Consider the following 25,216-nt stretch of genomic DNA (forward strand, 5'->3'; position numbering starts at 1 on the left):
AAAATCATGCATCAAAGCACTTTCTGTAGTCCGACGGTTAACAACAGCATTCTCTTGCATATCAGATGTAGTCGGCTGAAGTTCAGCGGTCCCTGATGAAGGGGCGTTGAGTCTTGAAACAGGTCTGGTTGGACCTGTTTAGTCATTTTGAATCTACAGCTTGTGAATACTGGACAATATTTGATTGGAGGGACGATTATCCCTGGATTTTACACAATAACATAACATCGTATTTCTATACCGCATAACCTTAAGTTCAATGCGGTTTACAAAAGTTATACAAAATAACAAAGGAAGAAAGCATAAGAGATTTAATCAACCAAAGATAATTCTTCAGTTGTTTTCTAAAATGTTCATAAGTATGAGATGTGAAGAACAATGGATGAAAAACCTTATCATGGAAAGCTGCTTGAAATGAAAGCATATGATCATGGTATTTCTTGCTTTTACAACTCTTGACAGAAGGAAATACGAAGAGAGCATGCAATTTTCTATTTTATGTGGATTGTACTTTCAATAAAGCCTGCATCTTGAACATCACCTTGTCCAAAGAATTTTTTGCTTGAGCCCTGAGGAACTCCACAAGGATTCTTACAAATGGTGGACAAGACATTTATTGAATCTAACCCTGATATAAACGAGATTCAAGGAATCCCTTAAGACAAGAAAATATTTTACCATGGATCCCAAAGGCATCCAGGCATTCCAGCAATTTAGTATGGTCAACTAGATCGAAAGCAAGCTCAAATCAAAATTGGAGAACAAGCGCATTACTACCCTTACTCAACAAGCTATTTAGATAGTCCAGCAATGTAATCAGTACTATTTCCGTGCTAAAGTGAGATCTAAAACCTGATTGAGAATTATGCTATAGAGAATGTTGTTCCAGATATTTTGTTAATTGTATTTGGACCAAGCCCTCCATGATTTTTACGAAAAAGGAATGGATGCAACTGATCTATAATTAGATGGTAGAGATGTTGGTTCTTTAATATTCAGCTAAGTTGATGGATGATTTTTTTACTTTTCCCTGAGACTTTTGCCTTTTGTTCCTTCCATTGGGGGTAAAAATTTCCTTCTGGTTTTATTGAAATTATTAAAATATTGTTTACTTATTATATCACAAGCAGAGCTCCTATGATGGTGTGTGTTCTATAAAGTTTATCTCCTTAAACTGAGGGCCCTGCATTCACTATTTATTTAAGTAACATTCAATTATTTTCTTTCTATTTAGTGCACTTAACTATGTAGTGCCAGGGAATTTTTGACCCTATCCTGCTTTCCCTTATAGCAAAAATTTGTGTCTTTTGAAGTATCATTGTGCTATAGTTGGGACTGAGTTAATATGAGGTTTAAGTAGGGCGAACCTCCTTCAAAATGCTGAGTAATGATGTTCTGGGATGCGCTGGGAGTGGCCTAAGACTCCGATTGGTCAGATCCCTTAGGCCACTCCCATGGGTATTATACGCAAGTATACATGTCTATGCTTGCACAAGTATCTGTAAATTTAGTGAAATTGGTCCCTTATGGAGGTAATTTTATAGTAAGATGCCTAAGCAGAAGTTAAAAAAGGAGCTTATTTTCTAAGGAACCGTCTTTCTTATCTCCTCACATCAAGTAGATATTTTATCAGACCATCAGAAGTTGAGTATAATCTCAGAAAAATGGTTCTTCATGCCGGGTGATTTGCCATGAGGTAAGTTCTTAATGGCTGTCAATGTGTCTTCAACAGTTAATAGGGATGGACAGCTGTTGAATAGCTACCTCTGATAAAGCTGGCAGATTCACCTGGCCTAAATATTCAGTGATCTATGCTAGGGTGGGATTTAATTCAGGTGTATAAAGCTTTGTATAAATATGAGTAGCCTTGTGAGACTGCCCCTGGAAGTCTCAGCAGCTATTTTTGTCGCTGACAGAGCAAGGACAAGAACAAGTAGGATAGCTCCTGCCCCAGTGCTGCCGCTAGACCACTAAGGACACAAGGTAGGCCTGGGGGTCTTTCCTGTGGTCAGGGAGGGGGTTAGTGAATTTGAATTGAATCTAGTTCTCTCAGCCAAAGAGGGATATTATTCCATAGCTCAGTTAGTTTGAAGAACAGAGACTTCCCCAATTTACTAGTAGAAGCTATGCTTTTCAAAGAGGGAAAAGACAATTTAAATTTTTGCATAGTTCTAACCAGTCCATAATTTTTTTTAGAGTTCCAAATGCTGAATAAGATTTTAAAGGTTAGACATGCACATTTAAAGTGTATTCTGGCAAATATTGGAAGCCAGTGTAGTTTAGTGGAAAGTAGCAATACATGTTAAAATTTACCTTTACCCACGATCAGGACCCTTAAGTTAGGAAACTATATATGGAATAATTGAACTTTTTTAATACAGCTGCTCCTCACTTAACATAAGAACATAAGCAGTGCCTCTGCTGGGTCAGACCAGAGGTCCATCATGCCTGGCAGCCCGCTCACGCGGCGGCCCATCAGGTCCAGGACCTGCATATTAATCCTCTATCTATACCCTTCAATCCCCTTTTCCTTCAGGAAAACATCTAATCCTTTCTTGAAACTCAATACAGTACTCTGTCCTATCACACCCTCTGGAAGCGCATTCCAGCTGTCCACCACCCTCTGGGTGAAGAAGAACTTCCTAGCATTGGTTATGAATCTGTCCCCTTTTAATTTATCCGAATGCCCTCTCGTTCTTGTACTCTACGAAGGTTTGAAGAATCTGTCCCTCTCCACTTTCTCTATGCCCTTCATGATCTTGTAAGTCTTTATCATGTCCCCTCTAAGCCTCTGCTTTTCCAAGGAAAAGAGCCCCAGTTTCTCCAATTTTTCAGTATAGGAAAGGTTTTCCATACCTTTTATCAATCTCATCGCTCTTTTCTGAACCCTCTTGAGTATCGTTATGTCCTTAAGGTATGGTAACCAGTACTGGACGCAGTACTCCAGATGCGGGCGCACCATCGCCCGATACAACGGCAAGATAACTTCCTTCGTTCTGGTTGTAATACCTTTCTTGATGATACCTAGCATTCTGTTCGCCTTCTTAGAGGCCGCTGCGCACTGGGCCGACAGTTTCATTGTCTTGTCTACCAGTACCCCTAGGTCCTTTTCTAGGCTACTTTCACCCATTATCAGCCCTCCCATCGTGTAGTGGTACCTCAGGTTTCTGTTTCCTACGTGCAAGACTTTACATTTCTCTACATTGAACTTCATCTGCCATCTCGCCGCCCACTCCCCTAGTTTGTTCAGGTCCCTTTGTAAATCTTCGCAGTGCTCTTTAGTCCTAGTCCCATTAAATAGTTTGGTGTTGTCTGCAAATTTTATTACTTCGCACTTTGTCCCTGTTTCTAGATCATTTAAAAATACATTGAATAGCAGCGGTGCAAGCACCGACCCCTGCGGAACACCACTCATGACCCTCCTCCAGTCTGAATAGTGGCCCTTCACTCCTACCTGCCAATCAGTTCCTGATCCATCTGTGTACGTCTCCTTCCACCCCATGGTTCTTCAGTTTCTGAAGTAGGCGTTCATGGGGTACTTTGTCAAAGGCTTTTTGGAAGTCTAAGTATACGATGTCTATGGGGTCTCCTTTGTCCATCCGTTTGTTAATTTCTTCGAAGAAGTGCAATAAGTTCGTTAGGCATGATTTTCCCTTATAGAAGCCATGTTGGCTTGTTTTCATAAGTTTATTCCTTTCTAGATGCTCCTCGATGCTATCTTTTATCAGTGCTTCCGCCATCTTTCCCGGAACCGAGGTCAGACTTACCGGTCTGTAGTTCCCCGGGTCACCTCTTGATCCCTTTTTAAAGATGGGCGTTAACATTGGCTATCTTCCAATCTTCCGGGATCACGCCTGTTTTCAGGGATAGATTACAGTAGTTCCGCTATTTCCTCCTTTAGTTCTTTCAGTACCCTAGGGTGGATTCCGTCCGGGCCCAGTGATTTGTCAGTTTTTAATTTTTCTATCTGCCTGCGTATGTCTTCAAGGCTTACTTCCATGGATGTTAATTTTTCTGCTTGGCCTCCCTTGAAGGTTTGTTCAGGTTCTGGTATGTTGGATGTGCCCTCTTTTGTAAATACTGACAAAAAGAATATATTTAGTCTTTCCATCACTTCTTTCTCCTCCTTCACCACTCCCTTCCTATCTCTATCATCCAGCGATCCCACCTCCTCCCTAGCCGGCTGCTTCCCCCTAAAATATCTGAAGAATGGTTTGAAATTTCATGCTTCCCTGGCTAGCTCTCTTCATATTCTCTTTTTGCTTTTCTAGCTACTAGGTGACATTCTTTTTGATACTTCCTGTGTTCTTTCCAGTTCTCCTCGGTTTTGCCCTTTTTCAATTTCTTGAATGAATTCTTCTTATCACCTATCGCTTTCCTCACTTCTTTAGTTATCCACGCCAGGTCTTTCATTTGTCTCTTTTTGCACCCTTTTCTGAATCTGGGGATATATAGATTTTGTGCCTCGCTCACCGTGTCCTTGAATAAAGGCCAGGCTTGCTCTACATTCTGCCATTTCTTTGAGCTGTTCCTAAGTTTCATAAGAACATAACAATTGCCATCTCCGGATCAGATCCTGGGTCCATCAAGTCCCGTGATCCGCACATGCGGAGGCCCTGCCAGATGTACCCTGGCATAGTTTTAGTCCCCATATCACTGTATGCTTCTCAAAGGAGATGTGCATCTAATTTACCCTTACCTGTATCACTCTATGCCACTCTTAAGGAGATGTGCATCTAGTTTACCCTTAAATCCTAGAACGGTGGATTCTGCAATTACTTCCTCTGGGACAGCATTCCAGGTGTCCACCACCCACTGCGTGAAATAGAACTTCCTGATATTCGTCCTGGACCTGTCCCCCCTCAGCTTCAGTTTATGTCCTCTTGTCCATGTCACATCGGACATTGTAAATAACTGCTTCCCCTGCTCTATTTTGTCGAATCCTTTCAGTATTTTGAAAGTCTCGATCAGATCTCCTCGCAGTCTCCTCTTCTCAAGGGAGAACAACCCCAGTCTCCTAAGTCGTTCCTCATAGTCCAGGTTCTCCATATCTTTCACTAGCTTTGTAGCTCGTCTCTGCACCCTCTCTTGCAGTTTTATATCCTTCTTTAGGTATGGAGACCAATGCTGGAGGCAGTATTCCAGGTGCAGTCTGACCATGGCTCTGTACAGCGGTATTATCACTTTCTCTGATCTACTCATAATTCCCTTCTTTATCAAGCCTAGCATTCTATTTGCTTTCTTTGCTGCCGCCGCACATTGCGCCAATGGTTTCAGGGTCCTATCTATCAGTACACCCAGGTCCTTTTCCTGTTCGGTCTTTCCCAGAGTTACACCTGACATACTATACTTGTGCTATTTATTTTTTCTGCCTAAATGCATCACTTTGCATTTTTTCCACATTAAACTTCATCTGCTGTTTATCTGCCCACTTCTCCAATTGATTCAAGTCGCTCTGGAGTTCCTCGCTGTCCTTCTGCGATCTGATTGCCCGGCATAGCTTTGTGTCATCTGCAAACTTGATGATTTCACTGGATGTTCCTTCTTCTAGGTCATTTATGAAAATATTAAATAAGATGGGTCCAAGTACCGAGCCCTGTGGTACACCGCTAGTCACTTTTTCCCATTCTGAGAACTTCCCATTTATGCTCACTCTCTATTTTCTGTTCTCTAGCCATTTGCCTATCCATCTTAGTATATCTCCCTCTATTCCATGGCCTTGTAATTTCCTGAGAAGTCTTAAATGTGGAACCTTGTTGAACGCTTTCTGAAAGTCCAAGTATACAATATCCACCGGTTCTCCACTATCAATTTGTCTGTTCACTGTCTCAAAGAATTGAAGTAGGTTCGTCAAACATGATTTCCCTTTCCTGAACCCACGTTGACTGGCTCTCATCAGGTTGTGTGTGTCTAGGTGCTGGACTATGCTTCCTTACCATTACCCTCATCCCTTCGTAGTTTCCTTTCTTGAAGTTAAAGGTTGTCGCTGTGGGTCTCTTTCCCTTCGGTATTCCTACTTCAACTTTGAATTTGATCATATTGTGATCGCTGTTTCCCAACGGTCCCACTACTTCCACTTCCTTTGCAGGTCCCCTTAGCCCATTAAGGATTAGATCCAGAGTGGCATTCCCTCTCGTCGGTTCTCTGACAAGCTGATCCATGAAGCAGTCCTGTATAGCCTCCAGGAATCCGGTCTCCCTGGCGCATTTTGAATTTCCAAGACTCCAGTCTATCCCGGGATAGTTGAAGTCTTTCATAATAATCGTGTTACCGCTTTTGCATTCTCGTTTCATCTCGGCTTCCATTTCCTCATCGGTTTGCCCAGGTGGACGATAGTACAGGCCCATCTTTATCTCGGGCCCTTTCCTTCCCGATATTTTAACCCATAGCGATTCCAATTTGTTGGTCGTCGCAGCTGTGTCCACTCTGGTGGACTTAATGACTGAGTTCTATTCATACAACTAGGTCTTTAAGTGAATTGATCGTTAAGTGACAAGTGTCTAAAGATCATTCCTGCCTCCCAAACCTTAAGTCCCGGACCCCTCCACAGCTTACCTTAAAGCCCTGGAAGTCTAGCAGGGCAGGAGAGATCTTCCTGCTCTCCTGCCCCATGAAAGCTGCGGTCTCACGAGTTCTTGTGATCTTGTGAAACTGCCGCGGGAACTTGCGGCAGCCATTTTTTAATTGTGGCTTTCATGGATCAGGAGCGTAGGAAGATTGCTCCTTCCTTGCTTGATGCTGGTCAGAGAGCTGGTTGTAAGTCTATGCTGCCGTTAACTAGGTAGGTCATTAAGTGAGGATTAGCTGTACAGTACTTGACAACTTTATACTTACATCTACAAGCCAAATGTCATCTTTTCGATTTTCTTTAAATCTGCAATAAAAGCACAAGATGAGTATGCATTCTAATCATATTGTAAACTCCCTAACTTTGATGTTCCAAACTGTACTTCTCAAACTTATATCCAATATGGCACAATTATAAATTTGTATGCTTCCATATGAGATGAGAGAGAAAGCAATCATGATCCACAAGTTTAAATGCTGTGGTTAGATTCAGGGAGACAAATTCTGTCACTATCTAGAACACTATAAAGTTCACTCCACAAAGCCATGAAATCTGTTTTAGTACTATGACCGGGGTGGAAGCCTAATTGGTATAGATGTTGAATTTGCCACTGATTACTGTAAAATAGCAGCTGAACTCAACCAGATCTTTGTGAGTTAAGACAAAAAAGTCAGGTTTAAAACCAGTTGAAAATTAGCTGGAAAGGTGGGATCTATACAAGACATAAGAGGTAGATCCAGGCTTGCTTACAAGCAGAGGGGATGGAAGTAGATGATAATCTACTGTTGATGATTGTAAGCACAGTCCATGGGCACTGATGTTATACCATGGATTATGGCTATGCAGGGGATTCTTTGGCACCAATAATCAGGATATATCTGCTGTGAAGCATTTGGGTCATTCCATGTCAAGTGGACCAGGAGCCCACGATGACCCCCTTGAAATCCAACCAAATTTTACAGGATTGTTGTCTAGGGTCTCAAATGAAACTGCAAAATTTTTGGGATCTATCTCAATTTGGTCAGGAGCTAGGGGTGGTTGAACAAAAGAAATCGATCCACTCCCATGCCTTGTGTGTCCTAAAACGCCAACTTTGCTTAAGCACTGCAGCAGAAGGAAATTTTGCAGTTTGGTACAACACTTTGGGGCAAGTTTTGTGTCAAGTTTGAAATCTTTTGCGATCTTGCTTCCATTTCTACAAGTCGGCAAAGTAGGCAAAAAAATTCACAAACAAAAATTTTTGGCAAAGTTTGGCTCCATACCGCTGCTGGTAGGTAAGTCAGTTGAGAGTACAACTTTACCAGCAGACATGTACCATGAGTTACTTCTAAGATTTGCAATATGAGCTTTTACGGTCAAGTGAAGCTGAAGGTATGAACATCCCAAAAATATGGCTTTATGCATTTATGCAAATGTTCACTGTTTTTCATATTCAGATATCTCAAATGTGTAGGGTTTTTGGGTTTTGTTTTTTTTAAATATCATTTGAAAGAACATATTTTTTGCTACAGAAGCTATCCTGTTTCATCTTGGACCCGACCTTTCTTTGGTGAGAATTAAAGCTTCAAAAATAAGCATTAGTTGTATATGCGCACGAATGTTTAATATTGAAAAGACACAAAATGAAACAGGGTAAACAGAACCACAAACTCAAAAGCACAAAACCAAAGTGGAATTGTCCCAATCAGAATGGTGCACAACAAACAAGTGTCTTTCAACTCATCTGATAAATCCAAATGCCTTTATTCATCCAAAGCCTCATAAATTCATCCAATGATTCAATAACCCGACATGTACATGTTTCGGCCTAACCGGCCTGCCTCAGGAGTCTTGTGAGTCTTCGACAGGTGTATTAGGAAAACCGTATAGAATACAGAGATACAGGCACCTTCTAACTGTGGCTGCTAAACTCTGGGTAGAAGGAGGTACTAATCAAATGTGGAACTGCAGGTCCCAGCATGCACTGAGCTATGGAGCTCAGTGTTGAGTCACAGGGGTGGGACTCATAGGAGATATATATATAAGCAATACTCCCTCTAAGGATTGGCCAGGTACATGCAAAGTTTCTCATGTGAGTGATGACTCAGATGTTTCTCCACTGTCCTGTTCAGGAAGGTGATAATAGAAGTGCCATGTTGCCTTATATCAGCCTGCAAGCAAGTCCATGTGTTCCCATATCCCCAAATATCCTTCAGAAGAATACTAGCAAGATTCAGACCTGAAATTTTCTCCCTGTTTTCTGTGGGAAATGCTAGCTTCTGTCCCCTGGATTGCACTGGTCTTCCTCTTTCCAAGGGTTCAGGCAGGCTGAAGGTTAGTGGCTCAGTGCATGCTGGGACCTGCAGTTCCACATTTGATTAGTACCTCCTTTTACCATTCTGATTGGGACAATTCCACTTTGGTTTGTGTAATATTGAAAAGAGGCATATTTAACACAAACCATGTTGTATGCAAATGAACAAGGTACATGAAGTTTCACAGTTAAGTTCAGATTGTTACTGTTTTATGATCCCCTTCCCTGTATCCATGCATTTTCATATACCCACTGCCATTGGTCGTGAAGATCATGACAAGTGTATTATACACCAAGACCACATATTTATCAGTTATTGATCCATTGTCTGAAAGACATTCCCAATACACTATAATAAAACCCTTAGCATGCATGCACACTTCAATCACCATGCTCCATGCCTCCGTGGTGCCGTGCCACACATGCACAGTAGGAGCCTGTGGCGGTTGCGGTTTGCATGCGGCGGTTTCCCCAACTGATAAGAGCCTGCGACAGTTTGCGTGCGGTGACATAAGGAGCCTGTAGTGGTTGCGGTTTGCAAAATAAGGAGCCTGTGGTGGTTGCAGTTTGCGTGCGGCGGTTTCCCTATCGCTAGAAGGAGCCTGCGGCGGGCCCTGCCAGAGCTGCTTCCAAAAACACGGGAGACTTCTCAGATAAGCCAAAACCTGTGTGCTTGGGGCAGAGAGCGATTTTGGTTTGGGTGAAGGGGGGGTGTGATTGGTTGGGGTCAGGGAGCGATCTTGATCAGTGTGCCTAAAAAAACAGTGCCAACACTCAGGGCTCCTTTTACAAAGGTGTGCTAGGGTTTTTAGCGCACACACAAAATTACTGCACGCTATAGATGAAAATCTACCGCCTCCTAAAAAGGAGGCGGTAGAGGCTAGCGCGCTCAGGAATTTAACGTGCGCTATTGCGAGCATTAAGGCCCCAACGCAACTTTGTAAAAGGAGCCCTCAGTGTGCCTAAAAAAACGGTGCCAGCAGTCAGTGTGCCTAAGAAAACAGTGCCACCAGTTAGGCCAAAAGCAAATTCGTAATACACCTCAGCGCCCCATTGTGCTAAAATTGAACTACTCCACTGCACAGTGCTAGCAGTCAGTGTGCCTAAATAGCCTCCACAGTGTCAATAGTCACTGTTCTACACTACAAAGTGCCAACAGTCAACTGCTCCAACCATAAGATTAAACAAACACACTTAAAAGAACATTAAGAACAATTAGTCAATGTATAACACCATGCCTACCAAAAGACATCTACAGGAAGAACAGTCATCTCAGCAGGTAGAGCTGAAGAGGAGAAAGGCCGAAAGAGAAAAATTAAAGACGAGCAAACAAATCTATTGAAGAAAAGGAACATCAATGTCAAAAAAGAAATGCAGAACAAAAAAGAACTAAAATATCAACTCTGACTCCGAAAGAAAAACAATCACTGTGTCAGAAACTCACCAAAAGAGAACAGCAAAAACGAGCAAATATATCTATTGAAGAAAAGGAAAATCAACGTCAAAAAAACACAGAAAGAAAAAGAACTAAAATAGCATCTCTGACTCCAGAAGAACAATCACAAAATCAGCAACACGCCAACCTATACAGACCCATTAAGCACAGTTACTTACCGTAACAGGTGTTATCCAGGGACAGCAGGCAGATATTCTTAACGCATGGGGTGACGTCACCGACGGAGCCCCGGTACGGACATTTTTTACTAGAAAGTTCTAGTTGGCCGCACCGCGCATGCGCGAGTGCCTTCCCGCCCGACGGAGGAGTGCGTGGTCCCCAGTTAAGATAAGCCAGCTAAGAAGCCAACCCGGGGAGGTGGGTGGGTCGTAAGAATATCTGCCTGCTGTCCCTGGATAACACCTGTTACGGTAAGTAACTGTGCTTTATCCCAGGACAAGCAGGCAGCATATTCTTAACGCATGGGTGACCTCCAAGCTAACAGAGAGGGAGGAGGGATGGTTGGCCATTAGGAAAATAAATTGTGTAATACAGATTGGCCGAAGTGCCCATCCCGTCTGGAGAAGGTATCCAGACAGTAGTGAGTAGTGAATGTGTGAACTGAGGACCAAGTGGCAGCCTTGCAGATTTCCTCGATGGGCGTGGAACGGAGGAAAGCCACAGAAGCAGCCATAGCTCTGACCCTGTGGGCCATGACAGCACCTTCCAGTGAGAGACCGGCCCGAGCATAACAGAACGCAATGCAGGCAGCAAGCCAGTTGGAAAGCGTCCGTTTGGAGACAGGACGACCTAGACGGTTAGGGTCGAAGGACAAAAGGAGCTGAGGAGATGAGCGGTGAGCCCTGGTACGGTCAAGGTAGTAAGCAAGGGCACGCTTACAGTCCAGCGTGTGCAACGCCTGTTCCCCAGGATGAGAATGGGGCTTAGGGAAAAAGACAGGCAACACAATGGACTGGTTGAGGTGAAATTCCGAGACCACCTTGGGAAGGAATTTAGGATGGGTACGCAGAACCACCTTGTCATGGTGAAAAACAGTGAAAGGTGGGTCGGCCACCAGTGCATGCAGCTCACTAACCCTCCTGGCAGAGGTGATGGCAATGAGGAAAAGCACCTTCCATGTAAGAAATTTGAGCGAAGTTGTGGCAAGAGGCTCAAACAGAGGTTTCATGAGCGCTGATAAAACCACATTCAGATCCCAGACGACTGGAGGAGGCTTCAGAGGTGGTTTGACATTGAAGAGGCCTCTCATGAAACGGGAAACCAGGGGATGAGCCGTGAGAGGTTTTCCGAGGATAGGCTCATGGAACGCAGTGATGGCACTGAGGTGGACTCTGATTGAGGTCGACTTGAGGCCAGCGTCAGAGAGAGAGAGCAAATAGTCCAGTACGGGTTCCACCGCCAATGAGGTGGGATCGTGATGATGAAGCAGACACCAAGAGGAGAACCGGGTCCACTTCTGCTGGTAACATTGGAGGGTGGCCGGTTTCCTGGAGGCATCCAGAATACGACGGACAGGTTGAGATATATTCTCTGGGGAGGTCAGCCCGAGAGAAACCAAGCTGTCAGGTGGAGCGAGGACAGATTGGGATGTAGTAGAGACTGATGCTGCTGTGCAAGTAGAGTAGGAAACACAGGAAGAGGAATGGGCTCCCTGGAGCTGAGCTGGAGTAGGAGGGAGAACCAGTGTTGACGAGGCCACCGAGGGGCGATGAGAATCATGGTGGCTCTGTCTCTGCGGAGTTTGAATAATGTCCGCAACATCAGAGGCAGTGGAGGAAAGGCATAGAGGAACCGATCCGTCCAGTCGAGCAGGAATGCATCCGGGGCCAGACGATGAGGAGAGAAGAGTCTGGAACAGAACTGGGGCAGCTGATGGTTGTGAGGAGCTGCAAAGAGGTCCACCTGAGGAGTGCCCCAGCGAGCAAAGATGGAGCGGAGTGTGGGAGGATCCAGAGCCCACTCGTGAGGTTGAAGGATGCGGCTGAGATTGTCTGCCAGGGAGTTCTGTTCGCCCTGGATATAGACAGCCTTGAGGAAAAGACTGTGGGCCGTGGCCCAGGTCCAGATGCGGATGGCCTCCTGACAGAGGAGGGGAGATCCGGTGCCGCCTTGCTTGTTTATGTAGTACATGGTGACTTGGTTGTCTGTGCATAGGAGAAGAACCTGAGGGTAGAGAAGGTGCTGGAAGGCCTTGAGAGCATAGAACATGGCCCTGAGATCCAGGAAATTGATGTGATGTTGACGCTCCTGAGGGGTCCAGAGTCCCTGAGTGCGGAGTTCTGCCAGGTGAGCTCCCCATGCATAGGGGGAGGCATCTGTGGTTATGATCATGGAGTGAGGGGGAAGATGAAAGAGTAGACCCCTGGAAAGATTGGATGAGTTCAACCACCATTGAAGAGATTGCTGAAGAGACGATGTCACAGAGATGGGATGAGAAAGAGGATCCGTGGGCTGTGACCATTGGTTGGCTAGAGTCCATTGAGGTGTTCTGAGGTGGAGTCGCGCCAGAGGAAGCACATGGACCATCGAGGCCATGTGGCCCAGGAGGACCATCATCTGCCGAGCTGGAATGGAATGATGAAGGAGCACTTGACGGCAGAGGTGGAGAAGGGTCCGTTGACGGTTGGAGGGGAGAAACGCCCTCATGAGAGTGGTGTCGAGAACGGCTCCAATGAACTGAAGTCGCTGTGTGGGAAGTAGATGCGACTTGGGGTAGTTGATCTCGAACCCCAGGAGATGGAGGAAGGAGATGGTGTACTGAGTGGCTTGAAGCACAAGTGGAGACGTAGGTGCTTTTACCAACCAATCGTCCAAGTATGGGAACACCTGGAGGTTGTGAGACCTGAGAAAGGCCGCCACTACAATAAGGCACTTGGTGAACACCCTGGGCGATGATGCTAGGCCAAAGGGTAGCACTTTGTACTGATAGTGGCGGTGCTGAATCTGAAATCGGAGGTAGCGACGGGAATTCAGATGGATTGGAATGTGAGTGTAGGCCTCTTTGAGGTCCAGGGAACATAGCCAGTCGTGTTGAGATAGAAGAGGATAAAGCGTGGCCAGGGAGAGCATTCTGAACTTTTCCTTGACCAGACACTTGTTGAGGTCCCGGAGATCGAGGATGGGACGAAGGTCTCCTGTCTTCTTGGGAACCAGGAAGTAGCAGGAGTAGAATCCCTGACCCCTTTGGTCTGTGGGAACTTCTTCGATGGCATTGAGAAGAAGGAGGGATTGGACCTCCCTTAGGAGGAGAAGGGACTGGGAGGAGTGAGACGCAGACTCTATTGGAGGGTTGTCTGGTGGAAGAGTCTGGAAGTTGAGAGAGTAGCCGTGGCGGATGATGTTGAGGACCCACAGGTCTGATGTGATGACCTCCCAACGGTTGAGGAAGAGTTGGAGACGTCCTCCGATTGGCTGAGGAAGAGGTAATGATGGTGGAAGACTGGCTATGCCCTGGAGAAAAGAGTCAAAAGGGCTGAGATGGCTTTGACGGAGGAAGAGGCTTGGCAGGTTGGTGAGATTGAGAGCGAGCCTGAGTGTGTTGTTGTTGACGAGGTCTGCGAGGCTGCTGTTGGGGGCGGGTTGAGAGGCCTGGCCAAGAACCTGCGCTGGTAAGAGGATTGTGGTCTATAAGGACGAGCAAGTGGAGCCTTCTTTTTAGGTTTTACCAGAGTGTCCCATCTGGTCTCATGTGCTGAGAGCTTCTGGGTGGTCGAATCCAGGGACTCCCCAAAAAGTTCATCCCCAAGACAGGGTGCGTTAGCTAGGCAGTCTTGGTGGTTGATGTCAAGATCAGATACCCTCAACCAGGCCAGACGCCGCATGGCAACAGCTATGGCAGACGCTCGGGAGGTCAGCTCAAATGAATCATAAATAGAGCGCACCATGAATTTCCGCAGTTGAAGGAGGCTGGAAATTTGTTGTTGAAAGAGTGGAACTTTGCGTTCAGGGATGTATTTTTGTAGGGCGGATAGTTGTTGCACAAGATGTTTCATATAAAATGAGAAGTGAAATGTGTAATTATTCGCCCTGTTGGCTAGCATTGCATTTTGATAAAGGCGTTTGCCAAACTTATCCATTGTTTTGCCTTCTCTGCCAGGAGGGGTGGAGGCATAAACACTGGAGCCCTGAGTTTTCTTTAAAGTAGACTCAACGAGGAGAGACTCATGGGGCAATTGAGGTTTGTCAAAACCCGGAATTGGGATGACCCTGTATAGGCTGTCAAGTTTATGAGGAGCTCCGGGGACAGTGAGTGGATTTTCCCAATTTTTATAAAAAGTTTCCCGCAGTATGTCATGGACGGGTAACTTGAGGAACTCTTTGGGAGGTTGTTCAAAGTCTAAGGCATCCAGAAAGGCCTGGGACTTTTTAGAGTAGGACTCTAAAGGAATAGAAAGAGCCGCCGACATTTCCCTGAGGAATTTGGTGAAAGAGGATTGCTCAGGCTTGGAAGCGGCATCGGTCACTGAGGGTTCCTCGTCTGTGGACGATGCGTCCTCCTCGGTACCGGGAGGGGATTCTTCCCATAAGTTTGGGTCCCTGATGTCAGTGTGCGCACGCCGAGATGTCGGGGTGGCAGGCTCGGTGTGGCGGGTCTTAGAAAGGGACTTGCCAGAGCGCATTGAGACAGTACCGGGAGAGGAAGACCGGTGCTGATCCCGGTCCCGGGAAGAGCGGTGTCGTTCTCTGTCCCGGGGAGACCGGTGCCCTTCCTGGTCCCGAGGAGGATCGGTTTCAGAGCGGGTCTGTACCACAGGACGAGAACGGAGTGGTTCAGCCGAGAGGATTGGCATGGAAGTGTTGAGTGGCACCGAGGGGGTGGACACCGGTGGGATGGTGCGAGGCTCGGGCCGGTCTGGTACCGAAAGAAGTGGTGCCAATAGGGTCGGTAGCAGGTGCTGGAGTTGTTGCTGCAGCTGTTCCTGCAATTTGTCTTGGAGTATGGCCGCGATGCGGTCATCCAGGGGTGGCACCGGTACCGCTTTTTTCTTTTTCGGTTCCATAGGTGCTGCTCCACGCCCCGGCGATGAGGAGGCCGATGACGAGGCACTCACCGAGATCGGGGCGGAGAGTTTGCGGGGTCGGCGTGAGGCCGGGAGGACTGGCGTCGCCACTGTGGCAGGTGGGCGGTCAAGGGAGGTGGAAGGCTTCTTAGCCGGCTTACCTGGTGCCAGCGTCCCCGAGGAAGGATCGGGCGTCGTCGAAGTGGTCGGTGCCGTCTTTTGCGGTACCGTCGACGTCGCGGCAGTCTCCATAGCAGATCCGGTACCGAAACGAATGTTCTGCTGGATCTGCCGATTTTTTAAGGTGCGTTTCTTAAGAGTGGCACAGCGGGTGCAGGTGTCAGCCCGATGCTCTGGACCCAAACACTGTAGGCACCAATTGTGTGGGTCAGTGAGAGAGATCGGGCGTGCACCCCGCTGGCACTTCTTAAAGCCCGGTTGAGGGGGCATGAAGGGAAACACGGCCTCTGCAAAATCAAAGCCGGAGGCTTGTATGATGGCAACAGGCCCCGCCGGGGCCAGCCTGAAAAATAAAGAAAAAACAAAGTTGTTGTTTTTTTTTTTTACTATTTAGAACGGAAAAAGAAACCCGAAGGGAAAAAGAGAAAAAACAAGAAAATAACGCGAGCGGGAAGGCAAAAAGGAAGTTTTCAACGGCCGCTGAAACCACATGCGTCTTCTTCGCTCCGCGGAAACGAAGAAACTGGGGACCACGCACTCCTCCGTCGGGCGGGAAGGCACTCGCGCATGCGCGGTGCGGCCAACTAGAACTTTCTAGTGAAAAATGTCCGTACCGGGGCTCCGTCGGTGACGTCACCCCATGCGTTAAGAATATGCTGCCTGCTTGTCCTGGGATAATAACACATCTGTCACAGAGGGAAAAATTCCAAACCCAACAGTCAAGGACCGGAATACAACCAATGGCAGTTCTGAATGACATGCTGAATATTAATGAGGACAACATTTAAACATACACATGTGGATATTTAGATCGCATCTGCAACTTTTGCAATGCTAAACATTTTGAAGCAGAAAGACCTTTAGATTGTAAATTTTCACAATGTTGCTCAAAAGGAAAAGTACATCTTCCCCCAATTACTACAAATCCTTTCATCCAGCATCACTACAGCAAAAATTTCTTCGATAATATACGATCCATAAATAGTGCCCTAGTTTTTGCCTCTATGGGAGCAAACATTGCTCTACCTACTGGCTATGGGCCATACTGTTTCCACATCCATGATTCAATTTGTCACAGAGTAAGCACACTGCATCTGCAACAAGGACAAAACAGACAGTATGCACAATTATATATTTTAGATCCCTCTGAAGCTGCAGAACAAAGAATACTAATTTCACCAAACTCAGGAATAAATCCAGAACTTATGCAAACACTAAGCACACTTATGGCGCAATACAATCTATTTGCAGAGGCCAGCAAAATGTTGTAACAGGTTGAAAAAGAATATGAAGAGGATGCCACCAGAACAGGCAATGTTACTAAGGAGGTGTCTATGACAATAGTGCAAGATGACCAAAGGTGCTATAACTAAGGTGACCATATGTCCCGTTTTCAACGAGACCATCCCATTATTAGACCGACCATCCCGTTGTCTCGACTCACCGCTTTGGGATGCCGAAATGTCCCGTTTTCAGGGACAGCATCCCGAAGCTGTACGCGGGGACAATGGACCGGCGATCGTTTCCTCTCCCTGCCACGCTAAAGCCTGCCTCCTTCCCTCCAGCGCCAATTCAAACCCTCCCCCCCGGTCCACCGCTGCTTCTTGCCACCCAGAAGCCTTCTTCCCGACATCAATTCTGACATCAGAGAGGAAGTTCCCGGCCAGCCAGGCAGCGATTGGCTGGAAGAAGGCTTCTGGGCGGCAAGAAGCAGCAGCTGCAGTGGACCCAGGGGGGAGTTGAATCAGCGCTGGAGGGATGGAGGCAGCCTTTAACGCAGCAGGGAGGGAGGCAGGCTATGGCACGGCAGGTAGGCTTAGGGGGAGGGGTTGGGACAAAAGTTTGAAGGCAGTGACGGGGACATAGGAAGGAGGCACTGGGGGCACTAAGGACATGGGAAGGAGGCACTAAGGACATGGGAAGGAGGCACTGGGGGCACTAAGGACATAGGAAGGAAGGAGGAAGGGAATAGAAAGGGACAATTGTTGGGCCCGAGTGCAGAAAGAAAGAAAGAAATGAAAGAAAGGATGCACAGTCAGAAGGAAACGCAACCAGAGACTTATGAAATCACCAGACAGCAAAAGGTAGGAAAAATAATTTTATTTTCAATTTAGTGATCAAAATGTGTCCGTTTTGAGAATTTATATCTGCTGTCTATATTTTTGCACTATATTTGTCTATTTTTCAACAGTTACTGAGGTGACATTGCATATTTTAAAGTCATCTGCCTTGATATCTTTGAAAACCCTCCAAATATAAATGATAATTAACATTTTCTCTACTTTAGTGCGCTTTGTAGTTTTTTTAAAAAAATTTATGGTTACCATTATGAATTAATAAGATATGTGTACATGAAAAATAAATGGAATAAATTGGGGGCGGGATTGGGAGGTGGGGCTAGGGTGGAATGGGGCGGGGCTGGAGCAGGATTGGGGGCTGGACTGACAATTAATAGATGTCCCGTTTTGATGAAAAAAATAAAATGGTCATGTTAGCTATAACGCACCAACACATAATGAGGTTGCATTTATTTGAACGAGATCTCCTTGTATACTGCAAACCAAGTGCAGACGATCCAAAACAAAGGATAACACAAAAGATTAGTGTCCTTGATCCAAATCTGGAACCCATGGTTTACTCATTGCTGTTTCCATATGGGGGATCAAAGCTGGGGAATTGACATACTTTTGCAACACAGACCACAAACCTTAGTAGGCTTAACAAATCAATCACGAAATCCTAGAGTTAGGGTAACACAAATGCAATATTATGGGTACCGTCTTTCCATCAGAGATGTATATAACCCCTTCTTACATGCTGGCCGCCTTACACAACAATATACAGTAGATGCATATGTCAAAACTGAAGCCAACAGACAAAATTATGCATTCCAAAATCAGCCAAAATTACGAGTAGAAAAATACTCGGGATTAATGGATTATTTAATTAATGAAGCCAATGATGCAGGCCTAATTCCTGGAAAAACTTATATTTTGCCTTCCTCATTTACAGGTAGCCCCAGAAACATGCTAAAAAATTATCAAGATGCAATGGCAATCGTGATAAAATATGGTAAACCTGATCTTTTCATTACAATGACATGTAACCCCAAATGGGAAAGATTGTTCATAACCTACAACATGGTCAAACTGCTGATGCATGACCAGATTTAGTTGCAAGAGTATTTCACCTAAAACTAAAAGCTATCTGTAAAAAAACATTTTTGGACTAACAAAAGCCATTGTCTACAAAATTGAATTTTAAAAGAGGGGTTTACCACATGCTCACATACTACTCATTCTTAAAGATGATAGTAAACCAAAAACAGACAAAGTGATAGACAAAATTGTAACTGCAGAAATACAAAATTGTATCTGCAGAAATTCCAAATATAAACACCACTCCTCGCTTATGTGCGATTGTAACAAAACATATGATTCATGGACCATGTGGAGCACACAATCTCAATTCTCCATGTATGACAAAGGCACTAAGGATATCCAAAGCCAATTCCAGCAACAAACTATTGCTAATATTAATGGTTATCCCAAATACAGAAGACGAAGCACAGCACAGGCCAATTTTCAAATGTTAACGACAAGACAATTGATAATACTTGGGTTGTACCATATAATCCATATCTAGCCCCAATTGCCACATTAATGTTGAAGTCTGTGCTTCTGTGAAAAGCTTCAAATACCTTTTTAAATATGTGTACAAAGGTCATGATTGTGCAAATGTTTTAATTCAAGAACATGGTAGTTTAAATTATGATGAAATTAAAACCTTTATGAATTCAAGATATGTGAGCGCTCCAGAAGCAGCAAGGCGTTTGAATGGATTTGAAATGCATTATCAATCACATACCATACATAGATTAGTGGTGCATCTGCCTGACGAACAAACTGTATTTTTCAACCCAAATAACGTTTCCACAGCAGCAGATAGCTTCATAACGCAATTCTCATTTGACAGCTTGGTTCAAACTAAATCAAGACCACAAAGAAGCAAGGAGCATATTATACCCAGACATTCCTTTACACCAGCGGTCTCAAACACACGGCCCGCGGGCCACATGTGGCTCTCCAAGTTTTTTTTGCGGCCCGCGGTCTGGACTGGATAATTCCTTCCTTTTGGAGCAGCAGCGGGTCTGGCCGGTTCGTTCCGTTCAAAGCCGCGGATTGGCGGCTCCTTGCGCTATTCGCTCCTGCATCGGAAGCCTCTCTGACATCACAACATCAGAGAGGCTTCAGACGCAGGCGCGGATCTCGCAAGGAGCCGCCACCTGCGGCTTTGAATGGAATGAGATGGCCAGACACGCTGCTGCTCCAGTGGCGTACCAAGGGGGGGGGCGGTCCGCACAACTGATCACCCTCCACTGTTCTTCATAGAGTGCGGCTCGCGGCTCGTCTAGAGCAGGGGTGCCCAACTGCTTCCCTTCCCTTCTCACCGCCGGCACCATGCTCTTTGATCTCCCTGCTCTCTCGCCGCCCGACCTCAATTCTGACGTCGAGAGGACGTTCTGGCTAGCCAATCGCTGCCTGGCTGCCCGGAACGTCCTTTCCAACGTTAGAATTGACGTCGGGCAGCGAGAGTTGGTCGGCCCAGTGGAGATCTCGGCCTGTTCCCGATGGCGCCAGCAGCAGCCTATTCCCCGGCGGCGGTGGCGGCATGGGGGAGGGCAGGAAGGAAGAAAGAAAGAAGGGGGGGCAGGGAGCCAGAAGGAAAAAAGAAAGAAGGGGGGGGACAGGGAGCCAGAAGGAAAAAAGAAAGAAGGGGGGGGGACAAGGAGCCAGAAACAAAGCAAAAAATGGGACAAGGAATCAGAGAAAGACAGACATAGAAAAAGAAAGAAAAAGTTGGGGGAGGGAATGAGGTCTGGAGGAGAGGAAGCATACAGGAGGCTGAAAGAAGGGAAGAAGTATTGGATGCACAGTCAGAAGAATAAAGTGCAACCAGAGATTGATGAAATTACCAAACAAAGGTAGGAAAATGATTTTATTTTCAATTTAGTAATAGAAATGTGCCAGTTTTGAGAAAGAAAAAATATTAAACTTTAAATGTGAGTGCTGCAGAAAAAATAGAGTACTTGGAGGGCCGCAGAAAAAATAGTTAATGTTTTATTAAAGAAATGACAATTTTGCATAAGGTAAAACTGTTAAAGGAAAGTTTTATAAACTATAAAGAATTTAACCTCATGCAAAATTGTCATTTCTTTAATAAGACATTAACTATTTTTTTCTGCGGCCCTCCAAGTACCTACAAATCCAAAATGTGGCCCCGCAAAGGGTTTGAGTTTGAGACCACTGCTTTACACTATGTGTTTGACTGAACATTGTACTTGGAAATTACGTCAACAGGGTGCTGATAAAGTTATTGGACGCATGTATTCTGTCAACTTACTATCTGATCCAGAACGCTACTCTCTGCCTCCTATTGCTCAATGTTTCTGGTCCTTTGAAGATCCAAGAACTGTAAATGGAAATATCTACCCCACTTTCCAAGAGGCCGCCAAACAAAGAGGCCTCATTAACGATGATCAAGTATGGGAGAACACTCTGGAAGATGCTGTCCAATACAGCATGCCTAAACAACTAAGGGAGTTATTTGCATACATCTGCATATTTGCCTCCCTATAAAATATGAATGACCTTTTCCTAAAATATGAGCAATACCTCATTGAAGATTTAGTTCACACACATATCAATCACAATAATGATTAAACTGTATGCCGTAACATAGCACTCAAAGAAATATCCATTTTACTACTCCATGGAAAAAAGTGTGAAGATTTTGGATTACCATCCACACTACCAAATACTAACCTATTAACAAATACCTATGACCAAACATTTCAAAAACAAACAGCTGAACAAATGTTGACAACCTTAAACATAGATCAAAAAAACAGCTTTACAAGAAATATTGTCAGCAACCCAAAATGACAACCTCACCCACTGTTGTTTCTTCTTGGATGGCCCAGGAGGTAGTGGTAAAACCTACCTTTTTACAAAACACTTCTCAGCACATTTTGTGCACAAGTAACATTGCACTCCCTGTATCCTCCACAGGTATAGCAGCCAATCTTCTTAAGGGTGGGAGAACATACCACTCCCAATTCAAATTACCTGTGCCTATACTCAACAACTCAATATCAAATATGCATCTCAATTCTACTGATGCTGAAAATTTAAGATCCACTAAACCAGGGGTGCCCACACTTTTTGGGCTTGCGAGCTACTTTTAAAAGTCAAAATTATCTACCAACAATAAAATCTAAAAAAAGCACAATACACACTGTACGCAGAGAAAATGTTAATCATAATTTATATTCCAAGGGTTTTCAAAGAGGTCAAGGCAGCTGACTTTATGCAATGTCACCTCAGTAACAACCAATGTGAACGACTGGGAAAAATTCAAAAGAAAAAAGTTCCTAAAGGTCAATAATACACTAACACTAGTATAGGAACAATAAAGCTACTTTAAATGCCTTTTAACCTTAAGTAGTGCTCAGACTCCAAGATGGATCGTAAGAACTCAATATGGGGACAAGCCCCTGTAGAGATTTCTATGGTATCTATCATTGCACCATTGTACAGTTAAAGGTGATTCAAAGCGCTATTTGAAGAGTACTCATATATTTCACTTAATCCATATAGAGAAAAATAATGTCCAACTATAAAGTAACTTCAAAATTGTGACTTCAAAAATAGACTTAGCTTGAAAAATGCCAACAGGAACAGGCCACCGACGTAAAGAGGACACTGAAGGGCTGGGCCCACCAACCTTCTCCACCCGACGTCAATTCTAACATCGGAGAGGAAGTTCCGGGCCAGTAAGGCAGCAATTGGCTGGCTCGGAACTTCTTCTCCGAAATCAGAATTGACGTCGAGTGAGGAACGTTGATCAGCCTGGCACTTCAGTGTCCTCTTTACAGGGTTGGGAAGCAGGTAGAACGGAAGGCAACGAGAGTCTATCACGGAACCCGGGATGGGCTCCGCAATCAACTTATGTTGCCTTCACAATCTACTGGTAGGGATAGTTAGTTGCGGATGGGGAGCAGTTTGGAAGAAGATAGTGCCATTGAGATTGGTGCAGGAGAAAAGGATCACACAAAATGAGGAAAATTTGTGAGGCATTTTGGGATTTTTAAGCACAGCTATATGCCCCTCCAGCAGAGACGCTTTGATTGGGGTATGTGAGTAGTACAGGGATCTGCTGGAAAAAGTTGAAAGCTAACAATTTTTGAGGATCGCAGCGTCCAACAAAAATTAATACAAAAAAATTTCAGAAAACTGTTTAAAGCCTGGAAATCAACCGTACAAAAGATATTAAAGCTCCCACGGTAAGTTTTCAGTAAATTTTGTGAGCTGTTAAATCTACACATCTATTCTAGCACCTGTTAATGTAACGGGTTTAAACACTAGTAGTCAGATAATACCATATAAATTTCTAAGCTTTATTAAAGACAAAAAAGAAAAGTGCAAAAACCACACTTATTTAAAAATGCACATACATACTGACAAAGATCAGGAAATTGCATAAATTCAACTTTTTTTTAAATCATGTTTATTAAGGAGTCAACAAGGGAAACAGGTGAAATACAAGGGTAAAGCAAATAACATTCATTGGTTTTGAAAGTCTGGTCAATGTTTGCCAAAATAGCTTGTGGATAAGTGTACTGAATGCCTGATGGGGTGGTCATAGGTGCTTTAAGGCCTGGAATAATATGCTGTTCTGGGATCCAGCATATGTCTCTGCGGGGAGGTCAGTGAAATGACCGTGCAGGACCTTGTGGATGCAAAAAATTAACTAGGATGGTGCATGCTTCCATTGAAATTTCACATACATGACCAATCCACCAAGAATTGTCTTATATGCAAGCTAAGTATTGTCCAGGTTGAAAGCTGGCATGTTCAGAATCAGTATCAGACTCTTAAAACAATGGCAATGAATGAGCTGGTGTCACTTGAAATTTTGCTAATGCAGAGTCTAGCAGTGTCTATGGGCTTAAATTGGTGATTTTCTCTTGTTCCAGCCACTGTGTAGCCCATACTAAACCTTTGCTCCTGAGCAGGTCTTATTGCTTCAATATCTTCCTTAGCAATGAAGAAAAATTTGATTCGAGACAGATTATTGCAGAATTCAACTAGATCCCTTGGTGTCAAAATTTGGTTATTGAGAGGGAATTGTAAGCTGGCATGGGCAGCTAAACGCTTGGCTGTTCCCCCAATCCCATCACATGGAGATTTGCCATGGTTGGTGCCAAAGAAGTTCCACTCAGCAGTAATCTGAAAGTCAATATCATGGCTTCAGAAGTTAATGAAATTCTTGAAGTTTTTATATTGCGCAGCAGAACTATCACTAAAGTAGTGAATATGGCTTAAGACAGGCAAGACTTCCTTCAGATGCAGAATAAGCTCTCTCAAAAATGCATGAACAGCAATAGTATCGTGACACAAGTAGTCACTGATCATGCATATACATAGGCTTTGGATATCAGGATTGCAGAAGTAGACAACGAAGGGGTGTAATGTTGTTTGGATATTTTCCCAGTGAAACCCCTGAACTGCATCCTGAACGATGAAGGAATAATTTTCAGCGAAGTCCATCAAAACAATAGCATGCCCCTCCTTTATATTTGCTTTCAGTTCCTTCAGATAAGCACTTCTGGTACTTGGAAATAAAATGGTAGCTGGTCAAATTAGAAATGTTTCCAATTAATTCAGAAGTGAAGTCCTCTATGGATAACTGTCGAGTTTCCAGTGTATACCGATCAGTGTATACCGATCCACTGCTTAAATTCAATGTTATCATCTGAATCATGTTCACCAAAGAACTCAGTAAAATATTCCTCCAGAGGGATCTGCCCAGGGCATATTTCACACCGCTGCAACACACAGTTTTTTGAGTTTATATCACAGATAGTTTTATTCAGAAGCACCTTGCAGTCATCTGGAACTGCAATTGCTGAAAGCATAAGTTTCACATTCTGGTGGATTGTGCAGACACAGACTGAATGAGTCCCTGATGAACTAACTGTGACACACCACTTTGGCCGAAGCTCAAAGAACTTTGAGAACCCAATTTCAGGCCCAAGCTAACTGCGATAGGTGGTGTACAGTTCCTTCAGATTGCATAATAGCAATCTTTTATGCTTTTGCACTTTTTCACCACTGATCCGAACAGAGACAATCTTTTATGCCTGGGCATATTCTAGAGATTTCATTGTCTTCATAAAAATCCAGGACTTTCTGTATAATCTGCTGAGCAAGCACTTTTCCTCTGTTACTGGAACAGCAAGAATGCCACCCTGCTGTTTCAGCTTCCTGGCCTTTTTAACCATTCTTGTTGAAATGCCAAATTCTAAACCAGTTTTCTCAATAGTCCAGCTGTGTGGAGCAAGAGTGAGAATTTGTATTTTTTCCCTATTACTCGATCCTAGATAGTTCTTACTTCTGCTTCAGTTCAATCAACAGAAGGTCATAGTCAGAACACCTTTTACATTGTCCACTTTCTGGTTCTGCTTTGATATCAGCTGGAGTTAAGTCACCAATAACTGCAATTCCGTCTGCAATTGCATTATGGGCTTCAGAGAGTTTTCATTTAGCATAACTTAAGGAATTTGCTTGCTAGACCACTGAATCCTTAGAGGAGAGATTCCTAGTGGTGAAAAGCTGGCATTGAGGTTTTCAGATGCATTGGTAGGGTCATCACTG

General features: G+C 44.5%; 1 protein-coding gene across 1 annotated transcript in view; it reads right to left on the reverse strand.

Annotated features, from left to right (window-relative positions):
* TMX3 (thioredoxin related transmembrane protein 3) overlaps nucleotides 1–25,216 on the reverse strand; it is a 201,550-nt gene that overhangs the window by 167,341 nt on the left and 8,993 nt on the right. The window contains exon 3 of the mRNA XM_033934242.1: nucleotides 6,835–6,874. Coding sequence (XP_033790133.1) covers nucleotides 6,835–6,874 — 40 coding nt within the window. The remainder of the gene's footprint in view (nucleotides 1–6,834; nucleotides 6,875–25,216) is intronic.

The sequence above is a fragment of the Geotrypetes seraphini genome, chromosome 2 (genome assembly GCF_902459505.1).
Source record: "Geotrypetes seraphini chromosome 2, aGeoSer1.1, whole genome shotgun sequence".
Classification (NCBI taxonomy): domain Eukaryota; kingdom Metazoa; phylum Chordata; class Amphibia; order Gymnophiona; family Dermophiidae; genus Geotrypetes; species Geotrypetes seraphini.